The 11,908-nt window shown below is 37.2% G+C and overlaps 1 protein-coding gene across 1 annotated transcript in view; it reads right to left on the bottom strand.

Annotated features, from left to right (window-relative positions):
• The window catches only part of LOC112466734 (brain-specific angiogenesis inhibitor 1-associated protein 2-like protein 1), a gene marked incomplete at its 3' end in the record, with an annotated part of 69,862 nt that overhangs the window by 19,485 nt on the left and 38,469 nt on the right, over positions 1 to 11,908 (bottom strand). Inside the window, exon 3 of the mRNA XM_025035002.1 lies at positions 7,987 to 8,062. Within this exon, the coding sequence (XP_024890770.1) occupies positions 7,987 to 8,062 (76 nt within the window). The remainder of the gene's footprint in view (positions 1 to 7,986; positions 8,063 to 11,908) is intronic.

Consider the following 11,908-nt stretch of genomic DNA (forward strand, 5'->3'; position numbering starts at 1 on the left):
TAAATTTTCCCGTAACGCTATCTGTTAGAGTCCTTCACGACCTTCACTTCGTTATACGAGTGTGTAATAAAATTAATGAGGCGAATTATTATACATTTCTTGCATCGATCTGAACACATGTACTGCGCTTTATCGATAACGCCGACACGAAACGTCAATTTATATTTCCCGTTCTCCCAGTTTTCCCCCTCTTTCCCCATTCATGTTTCAAATTACAGATCGCGCTTTCGAAGAATCGAAAAGTGAGATTTCCGGGTTGATTATGTTACTCGGTCATATTATCACGCGATAGCGCGAGCCATCATGTACCGCGCTTATCAATCCCAATAAAAGCATAACACGCGTTTCATTGCGATAAAGCCGCCGCGTTATTTTTTGCGGGATATTTTTCACGGCGCTCTCGCGCGCGCTTGCGAAGGATTTCCCACGTCAGTCGCCCGCAGACGAGAGGGCTCGCGCTCTATCTCGGGCGCATAATTCAACCCCCCGCGTCCCCATGCACCCCCACGCGTTTATTACGCGTTTTATTTATGCGCATTACGCGGACGACGCGACGCAAAGCGACGCGGCGCCGAACGTGTTTTATGCAAAACGGAGTCATTTTCGTGCAGCGCGTCGCGCGACTCTCTCGATCGCATAATATTCGCGAAAATAACTTCCGCCAGTTCCGCCGTTCTTTTTTCCTTCCCCTTCCACGCCCACGGTGAGATTTTCGCAACAGTGCAAATTGCAGTCCCGGAGAACGTGAGCGGAATATATTAACCCTCGAACTTTTTATACAACGTCCGGCAAAGTTAAATACTCGACGTTAAAGTGTGTATAGAGTATCCTAAAATATCGTCTCTTTCATTGAATTATCTTTGACTAGAATTTGGAGAATTCCAAGAAAGTTGATATCTCGCTGAGAAGTAAGAAGATTAACGTTATTTTGTTATTCATTAATCGTAATTAATTAAAGATAAAAACGCCATTTACGGTCTGGACTGGATCTTGGTTGCCTATATAATAGCAATATTGTGAATTTTGTATACTTTTTCTAAACTTCAGTAAATGACTGAGCACCGATTTTTTGTCGATCTTTAAAACAAAGTTACTAGTTGGAACAGTAATACACGTAGGGGAGACCCCGGGGCAAATTTGACACTAGGCTTTTTGCCAATTTAAATCTATCGTAGAAACTTGCCTTTCCTACTGTAAATGCGTCTTTATGTGCCAGTATTATGGACGGAATTTGGTAACATTTTGAGTTATGGTGCAATTTTTAGCGCGACATAAGAGTTTTTCAAGGTGAAAAGTAATTTTTCTGATCTCTCGAAAATTTCTACTCTTTCATCGAGCTTTACTCTTGCAAACTTATATTGACGTAAGTGATTTTGATGGGAAATTTGATGCTCTATACGAATCCAATAATAGTTTTTGCATATTTTCAAAATTTTCATGTTTTTGGAGTGACAAAACTGAAAAACGAGGTTTGGGGCAAAGTCGACATCACACCGTTTCATCGGCTTCCAATAACAAACGATGCTTGTCATGCAGTCATATGGCTCATGACAAATGTGTGTGCACGTCCGATCGCGAGTTTACTTGCATAAATTGTTTTTTAGACGTGAGTTTAGATGAAAATAATTAAAAGTTCAACAAGTTTTGTTCTCATTGTTTCCAATGATTGTTTTACTTAATTCCAAATTTTTCTAATACTTTCCAAATACACGATAAACAATGTATTTTCAGTTTCAAACAATAAAAAATAAGTTCCAGATCAAGTTGTGTCGATCAGGCAAAGTGTCGAGTTTGCATTTTTCAATTTGAAAATTTATCTTCGCATTACTTTTCCTTTCTTGGGGGCAAAACTAAGCGACATACAGCAAAACTTCCTGAAGCAATTTTGTACCTAAAGGAACACTCTTTAAATGTGTACTATTGAATTTGCTTGAAAATTTTAATTAATTATTGAAAATTGCCTGTGAAAAAATCGTGTCGAGTTTGCCCCGGTTTCCCCTACACAGTTGCACACCTCTTTTTACCTATCCACCTCTCACCTCTGATCCCGTAAAGTGTAGTGTAGAACAACCGACGAGGATTGACATTCGCGAGTGCGGCCCGCGTAACTCGATACTCTTGCGATATTTTCGACCGTTCGAGAGGAAATCGATATTAAAGAGTGACCAGCCGGAAGCGGGGATAGTGTTCGGCTAGGGGGGTAAAAGAGGGTAAAGAGATGGCGCAAAATTAAAATCACGGAACCTTGCAGGTCCGAGCTACAGGGGTAAAAAGAGGCGACAGAGGTGAACCGGAGCGTAACAGGGAAAAGGAGGGGATGAAATAGGGTGGGAAACGGGGTGGACATGTGCCGGCGGGAAAATTGAGCGTTTCACCTGCACAGATTCCATAATTAAAATCAGTCGGTACCCTCGCTCGTCATTGTCCGCCCCAGGCCGGACGTTCAACCCTTCCCACGCACCCTTTGCCGTGCGGTTTTCTCCACCCCGGATCGCTGTCACCCTCCTGTCTACATGCGACATCTCCCGCGCATTTTTGCGCTATTTAACGAGAAAACTTTTCAAATCACATTCGCTGATCCCCCTTTCCCCCGCGACCGTCGACCACCGTCGCGTTTCCCGCCCTCGGCCACCCGCTCGTTCGTCATCTCGCGCGAAAAAATCTGCGATCTGTAAACGCCTGAAGCGAGCTTAACACCGTAAGTGATAAATTGTCATGAATAACCTCGTACTTCTTATTATCATTTGACTCTATGTTATATAATTATATATTATCATTATCTAATCGAATAGATATACTCTCTAAATCACATAGAGTTGTTTTGCCACTAATATATTAGAGTGATTGCAATAGTCACTCCAAAAGAGAGGGTTGTCACTCTAATTTGACTAAATGCAGGCACTCATAAGATAGGAGTGAATTTTTCATTCAAATTTTTAGAGCGGCTACTTTACCGGAGTGATATGATCTCACTCTAAAGCTATAGTGAATCATGATTCACTAAAATTCGACTGATAAGTGACTCTATAAACAGAGTGAAATTTTCCACTCAAAATTGTAGAGTGACATAATTCATCATATGAACATTGATCTCGAAAAGAGTGCCCTTTTACTCAAATGAAGTGCGATTTCATTCCAACTGATAGAGTAAAATTTTATTCTTTCTTACAATTAGAGTGGCGAATCACTCGAAGTGCACAGGCTCAATTTTCACGTTACACTTACATTTCACTCGTTTTGAGTGATACTTTATTCTTCGACTTTTAGAGAGTAAAATGCGAAGAAAAATTTTCTAAATAATGGTACTCGTCGCTTTAAGATTCCACCAGTTTCTAGCACTTCCTCACACACGTAAGGAGCAATAATATTCGAAAAGACATCTCATGCACCTTTCGATCAAATAGAAACGCGAAACTCCTGGTATTTAAGGGGCGTCCTTAGGAGGTAGATGAATGACGGAAAATCGGAGAAAGGATGCAGGACGAAGAGGACGCGGGAAGCGGAAGGGAGAAAGAACGAAGTTTCTTGCAGGATTGAGCCCCTCAAAGTGGCTCGACAAGTCGTTATAAATTGTCGCAGAGTCGGCTCCTGATAGGATACTGTGTATATGGCGCGGGGGTATAAGTTGTGGGGTCTGGGTATAAGTTCGACAATCGGAAAGTTCCTTCCGGTGGAAAGGACAAATTAATTCCGCTAAGAACAAAGACGGTTCGGGAATAAATTCACCGTTTTTAGTTGGAGAACCGCATTTTGATAACGTTGCCGGAGTTTGATTGGCTAATTAAGAAGGTTAAGATTTCGCATGAAATCTGAATTTGAATTATTTGAAAAATGTTATTTAAAATTAAACAAATGATAATCTTGAGGATCATATATTTAATTATCTGAATAATTGTAAATGAAAAAATGTCTAATAAATTAATAAAAAATTAAGTATAAAATATTTAATATAAAGAAAACTTAATCCGCCAGTGGTTAAAACAAAATCAATTATTTATTACTCGACTACCTGGCTTAAATTATATATAAGTGCACAACATAAAATTTTTAAATATTCACAAATATTTAAAAAATTATTAAATACTACGAAATATGCATCATTTACGTCAGACAAAAATCAAAAAGTTTAGCGGAAGATTAAAAGTCCGCCAACGTATCAACGGAAAATCGAATATAATTTATCCCCACAAAGGCAGAGCTGAAAAGCTCTGGTTTCACCTTAATTCCTTTCTTTCATTCGTCCTTTTTTTTGTCCCTTCATCTTTCGCCATTCGGAGAAATCTCTCCTTTGTCTCGTTTTTCACAAGTCGTCAAAAATTAATTCCTAATCGAGTTAGCTCTCTTTCCCGGCGCGGAACTCGTTAAAGGAAGTTGCGTCGTCCTTTGTACAACGCCCAACTCCACGAGTATGCTCCTCCACTTTCTCTCTGGATCCTCGCTCAGCATCTATCTAGCTTGCAGTCCTAATCGCATCGAGATAAAAAAGTTCACAAACCATCACCGCTGAAGAAATTATCGCGGTTCTGTTTGTCCGAACTTTTCTATAAAGCGTTCTATAAAGTCGACAGCAACGGATTGGTGTTGCGATCTTATCCCTTTCCGCAAGGAGTTTTGGCATTCGGTCTTGGTATCTGCGGAAACTCGAAAACATTGATTATTGATTGGGATAACAGCATCTATATATATATATATAAAACAAAGTCGGGTTAGTTACACCACTTATAACTCAAGAACGGCTGGGCCGAATTTTTACCACAAGTATATGAAATAGGGGTAGAATTTTCTGGAATAGCAGAATAACTAATAAAATATCGGAAAAATTCACGTAAAAAAAAATTAATCTAGAAAGATATCCAAATACATAGAAAAAATACATAGAGGGAGGGAGAGAGAGAGAAAGAGGGAAAGAGGGAGGGGGGAAAGAGAGAGAGAAAAAGAGGGGGAGAAAGAGAGAGAAAAGAGGGAGAGAGCGAGGGGGAGAGAGGGAGTGGGAGAGAGAGAAAGAGAAGGAGAGAGAGAGAGAGAGAAAGAGGGAGAAAGGGAGAGAGGGGGAAAGAGAGAGAGAGTGAGGGGGGAGGGAGAGAGAGGGGGAAAGGGGGAAGAGAAAGGGAGAGAGAAAGAGAGAGGGAGAGAGAGGGACTATTTGCGTGTCTTATCATTACATTCATTACTGTTAGGCGGTACGAAGTTCGCCGGGGCAGCTAGTAATTTATATTGACGATCTTATCAGCGGTAGAATCGAATTCTTCCAGGATATTCTGAAAAAGTGATATTATATCGCGCGCGTTTATCATAGAATGGTTGCAGAATGATTATAAATCGTAGCTCAGAAGTAAAGTTACACAAAAAAAATCAATGAAAAAATAGACGTAAAAGTGAGAGGAAAAGAATTAATTATATGCCGCGAGGCGCAGGAATGCCAGTCGATTTTCATCTGGCGGAAATGGCGAGGCCTCCGGCCCCTGCTGCGGGAGTAGGTATCTCGCTTCCACTTTCGACAGGGTAATACCGTTACATCAAAGACCGGGGGCCCCGCGCGAAACTTTTAAGTCACTTTTGATGTAAAGCCGACTGTGCCGCTGCGCAAACTACTTTCCGCCGCCGAGTACTATTTTCCCCAGCGCTCCTTAAACAAATTCCCAGCCATCAACGAGAAGCCGCCGACTCGATGCGGAAAACTCTCGGAAGATCACGCGATATATTATTATTTCGCGATTTGCGATTGTTACGATCAGCTACAGTTTTTACTGTAAAAAATAGTCGCTATTACTCAACAATTCTCAATAAGAAATGATATTAGAGGAAGTTGAAGTAATTTGGATCATTAAGCTTTTTTCAAGATATCTTGAAAGTTATTAAAGATAACTAAGCTTTGTTTTCGCTGAGTTGTAATGCCAAATGTTTGTTAAAATGTGTTTTCTTAACAAATTTTGTTTATTTACAGTAAATTTAATGTTATAATAAATTTTTCGAAGGTAGATTTTTGTGAAATAATTTGAATCATGTTGAGCAAGGTAAAATACCTAATTAATCTTGTAAAAAAATAATTTTACTCATTTTAAGGCAGATTAATAATTGAATAGTTTGTAATAATTATTATATTACATATTTATTATATTCTAATTTATTTAACAAATTCTAACTTTTGTGCTCTTTGTAACAATGGCATACAAATATCTATGTAAAACATATACATGTTTAAAACTTTTACTCATAATAATATATACCTACTTATAATGTACACTTATCATAATATTATTACTCGTGAGAGAAAGAAACAATAAAATATAAAATGCAATACTTATAAAAAGTAAGACACGTTGTGAGTTGTGACAAGTTGCCACTTTGTACGCTAGGTTAAAAAGTCAGCAGCTAAGGGCCTAAGCAGAATGGCTGTCTTGGCAGTGTTTTATGCCTTAAGTCTTTGTCTTATGTAATGCACAATGCTGTACAAGCCATTCTGCTTAGGCCCTAAGTTGTAATACTTACAATTAATAATCTAGATATCGTGATGGTTCACGTTGCTCACGTGTTTTAAATTATCCTAACTTCGTCTTGTTCGTGAAAAAATTATCGATGTACTCTGGCAAAAATAAAGACAGAAATAACTCACTTTAGGGCCCACGATTACGCGTAACTAAAAATCGTAATTAGCTATTCTATCGATTTCAAAGATTTTTAAGTTATACTAGTCAATTCTCTCAATTAGTTCTGTCGATATTCAGTTACGCAAAAATAACTTTTCACTTAAGGGGCACTAACCAAAATGTTAATTAGAGTTATCCAAATAATTTGATTATCTAAAATCTCGTGGGTCCCAAAGTGGTTTATATTTTTCCCAGAGTATATATCCTTTAATATTTAACAATTTTCTATATATTCTATATCTTGTACAATCTTAATAATAATTAACTTTTTAAACAACTAAACAGATAATTAAATATTTCTTTCATTCAACTTTAAATCATATTTTTCAAATAATACAAATTCAATAAAATTTTCGGACAAAATCTCAATCTTCTTAATTTTCCAATTAAACTGCAGTTAAAAAGTAGTAAAAAAGAGGTCATTAATTATTACGAAATATATTTCTATTATTACCAATTAATTGCGTTGATAATAAACTCGTTTTTCCGCGTGAAATAAGGTTGCGTCTGAAGACGCCCAAGGCGCAAAGGAACACAAAGACATCTCCATCGTCAAATTATTCCCCTTTCTATCCCTAAGAACACCAGGAGTGATATTCCACAGCGAGTAGCAGGCGACCCACATGACGGCAGCACGCGAGCCGTCCGTTTCAGGGTCAGCGGGTTAATTCCCAAAGGTGATTGATCTCACCCGGCCACGAAAGGCTGCGAAGGTGCGAAAGGTAGAAAGAGGAATAAACACGTGTACAGAGTCAATACGGAACGCGATAGTTAGAAACGTAGTGAGGAATACTCCGAAACTGACGTTGAAAAATGCACACGCTCAAAGTTTAAGATTTCATCTTAACAAAGATTCTCACATCAATGCACCAAATTATGTAATTTTGATTTCAAAATTAAAGAACAGGGATTTGTTTCTTGTTTCCGTACACATATACGAAATGTTAAAATTCAATATTAATTGTGATATCCGAGATATTTAATATCACCGATTCAAAAATATTTAATATTGTTAATCGCGGCCCGATTAAGTAACAACGTATGAAATCCTAAACATATATCATTAACCCGTCTGTATCCTCGTAATATAAAATAAATTAATCAGTCCCGCAGGACGGAAAAAGAAGAAGACGGAAAAGGCAGGGCAAAAGCTCACAATGCTAATGAGCTGGCAATTCGATCCTGCAACAGGACCCAAGGGGCTAACACGAAGTTCTCCTCCTTCTCCACCCCCTAGCCGTTCTTTGTGCACCGGCCTTCTTTCCACTCGCGAACCAAACCCATCCGTTTCTATCTCTCTTTTCCGAGCGCTCCGGCACACTCCATTTAATTCACTCACCGTGAAGAGCCTTCAGGTACGCCTTGCCTGCGTTGATCAGCTGCCTTGCTCCAGGGTTGAACTTATCCAAGATATTCTGAAAAAGAAAAAAGCATCCTTCATAAATTGCATTGAACTAGGCTGAAATATACCGAAATTTAACTTTCTGTCAGCCATCTGGGACTTTAAGGTAGGCGTCTCGCTACGTGCTAGTCATGTGACTGTTTGTAGGTTTTCACGTTCAGAAATATATTTCAGGCAATTTTTGCTAAGGAAAAAATAATTTTATGAATTATGGTGTAAAATTTCATACGTGACAAAGTATGTTACTTTTTCCAAATTATGTGATTTTTCTCATTTGACTCCGTTTTGATCAGCTGATCATGCGAGTCGTCGAGAAAGGTTACAAGTGAGAAAAATACTTTTTGATTGAATTTTGACAAATGACAGGGGTGTCAATCACTATCCAATTCGGCTAAGAAAGACGAGCTCCATAACCTGCAACTACAGTGATTAGCCAGCGGCGTTGGCAAGTCTTCCCAACCTCACCTCGACCAAAAAATATCTGCTCGATTACCGCATTTTCACTAAAATAAACTAAAAAATTAGCAGCGAAATCTCCGGTAAACTATATATTTTATAGTTGCATTGGATTCTTCGAAATCTAATGTACGAAAAGCAATGTTTTTTCTCACTTCATCTAATCGAAAAATGCGAAAATATGTGATTGAAACCGTGATAGAGCCTTCTTTTTCTGGCCGTCTGTATGAAGTAATGCAAAATTTGTGATTTTCGAGATCGATTTTCTAGAGTAAATAGTTGGTAAGGAGCCACAGAAAAAATCGACTGCAAAGCTGATCATATAATTTGATATAAAATCCGAAATCGAAAACTTTATCTAATACATGCCCTGACGAGACGACTACCTTAAAGATCCAAGCAAAACTTCCTTGCGTTTCGTGGAGAGAAGGAAGTGATGTTTGGCATTCCCCCTCCTAAAAAATAGTTGACAGTAGAGGGGTTTCGCTGCTGTAATGACGCCGGTTTCCGTCAATGCGTGTTCGAGTAACAACTCGACAAAATTAAGGCTGTGCCCTAAACGACCCAGACGGCTGACGGCGTTAGTGTTTACCAGCGTAAGTAAATGTTGCCCCGGATGTATTGATAGCCAGTTCCCGGGGCGCCCCCACAAGCGCAGTGAAGGACACCCGTGAGGTTTTAGTGGGTAGGCTGCACGTGCCGCTTGCGACACGCGTAGAATCCCACACTCCCCTCGTTCCTCTTCCCGGAGGGCGAGGGGGTCTTCCCCCCCCTGACACCGGGGGGCTACTGGGCGTAGCCCGGTAGTTGAAGATTTCCTCACGTTAAAAAAAAAAGCGTAAGTAAATGTATCTTTTTTCGTTTTTTCACTATATTTCTAATAATTTTTGTTAATTAAAGCACTTCTATCATTATTATTAGAGCATTATTTATCAAATGGCGAAAAGAAACGCCGAACAATATGATACTTTTGTACTTTTTATTTATAATTTTCTTTTATATTTGTAACGATATTTTATATAACCAACAATTTTTTACAATAAAAATTTATTTTTAAGCAAAAAAAGTTAAACTTTATTTTTCTCTGTATCCCCTCTAAAATTTCACAATTTTTATTTGTTAAAATAATTATACTTTTTGGAGTCTCGACTCAAATGAGACTATTCTTTTAAAAGGTCATAGTCTCAAGTATAAAACCCAACGATTATTTTTGTTAAACATTTATTTGTTGCAAATAATAATAAGAGAAATAGAACCGTTATACGATATACAATCAAATTAGAATCAAAATCATACGGTCCAACCTTGGGTCTTTGACAGCCTTATATTAATTTCCGTGTGTGTGTATATATATATATATATATATATATATATAACATCTAAAAACTGTAAGAAATTTATTGCGAAAAATATTACCTCAGCCAGGATTCGTACCTGAAACCTCTCTCATTCCGTGAAGGGTGTCGTACCAATTCAACTACCGAGGCATGTGGTATATAATATTTATCATAAATCATGCCTCGGTAGTCGAATTGGTAAACGACACCCTTCATGGAATGAGGGAGGTTTCAGGTTCAAATCCTGGCTGAGGTAATATTTTTCGCAATAAATTCTTTTCAGTTTTTAGATAATTAAATCGAGTCGATTTAATTCCGGGGAGAGAAGAGTATTAATGTTCTAACGATAGCTGTGTTTCAAGTCCGACAAATAATCGGCACGCAGTTAAATAAGTTGGAAAAATTGGTATATATTAGGGTGGCAATATTTTTGGGTTAAAAATTTGATTTTAAGTCTCACCTCTTAAATTCGTTCTACGAACTCTCAAATGAAGATCCTTGAAGAGCAGGCGCTGTAACTTAATATTTAGAAGTTGCTCAAAGTCTCTAAACATTAAATTTTGTTTTCGAAAAAGTGGTAAAAAACTGCATTTTTCACTCATTTTCACTGCTAAATTTTTTTAGTTACCTTATTAAAGTACCTATATAGCCATCAAGTTTGAGGTACAACACATGAAACAAAAATGTAAATATAAGTAATCTTTGGTATAAGATCGTCTATAGCAAATATAAAATGATTTAACAAATTTAACCATTTTTTAACCATCCACGAGTTATAATCTTGTTTTGTAAGTAAATATATCAAACGCCACTTTAGAAAAACATTCTATTATCTTCAAACTAAAGCCTCTCTAAAGTTATATGCTATAGCTTAAAAATTAATGGTCGTTAATTGCTTCAAAATATTGCTATTTTATTAAATAGTGCACTTAATGTAACTTTCTACATTAAATCCTTTTATTATTTTGGAAAATAAATTATATTATCAATATATCATTTAAATTAAGTCTACGTTTCTCGCAGGAAGTTTTCATGCATCGCATTTATCAGATTTCATATAGTTTACGCTATAGGTGATTGTTTTAATGAATTTTGTAACGTACTACATACAGTCGGATACTAAGAAAAAAAGGTTGCAACATATGAAATTGGCCGCGTATCGGACCTCTTCTTCTTCCTTGGGTAATGGCTCCGACCCAGCGTCGTTCTATCTTTGTTACTTACTGAAAATTGAACAAGGACAGAACGCGACGCAGGTGTGCATCCGAGTGAAGTTTCCAAACGCAGCCTAAAAGGTTGCAAGACATTAAACGCGTATCGGATCTCTTCTTCTTCCTTAGGAGCCATTACCCAAGGAAGAAGAAGAGGTCCGATACGCGGCCAATTTCATATGTTGCAACCTTTTTTTTACTAGCCGACTGTACACTCTGCCGGCAGGAATGCCTGGACATAATACATATACATATATATGTACGTATATATCATATACATATATATATATTATTTTCCAAAATAATAAAAGGATTCAATGTAGAAAATCACATTAAGTGCACTATTTAATAAAATAGCAATTAACGACCATTAATTTTTAAGCTACAGCATATAACTTTAGAGAAACTTTAATTTGAAGATGATAAAATGTTTTTCTAAAGTGGCGTTTGATATATTTACTTACAAAACAAGATTATAAGCAGTGGATGTTTAAAAAATGGTTAAATTTATTAAATCATTTTATGTTTGCTATAAACGATCTTATACCAAACATTGCATTAATTACTTATATTTACATTTTTGTTTCATGTGTTGTACCTCAAACTTGATGGCTAGGTACTTCAATAAGGTAACTAAAAGAGATTTAGCAGTGAAAAATACAGTTTTTTTACCATTTTTCCGAAAAAAAATTTAATGTTTAGAGGCTTTGAGCGACTTCTAAATATTAAGTTACAGTGCCTGCTCTTCAAGGGTCTTCATTTGAGAGTTTATAGAACGACTTTAAGAGGTGAGACTTAAAATCAAATTTTTGACCCAAAAATATTGCCACCCTAAAATATATATATATATATATA

The sequence above is a fragment of the Temnothorax curvispinosus genome, unplaced genomic scaffold, assembly GCF_003070985.1.
Source record: "Temnothorax curvispinosus isolate PA1 unplaced genomic scaffold, ASM307098v1 QBEX01016525.1, whole genome shotgun sequence".
NCBI classification, from domain to species: domain Eukaryota; kingdom Metazoa; phylum Arthropoda; class Insecta; order Hymenoptera; family Formicidae; genus Temnothorax; species Temnothorax curvispinosus.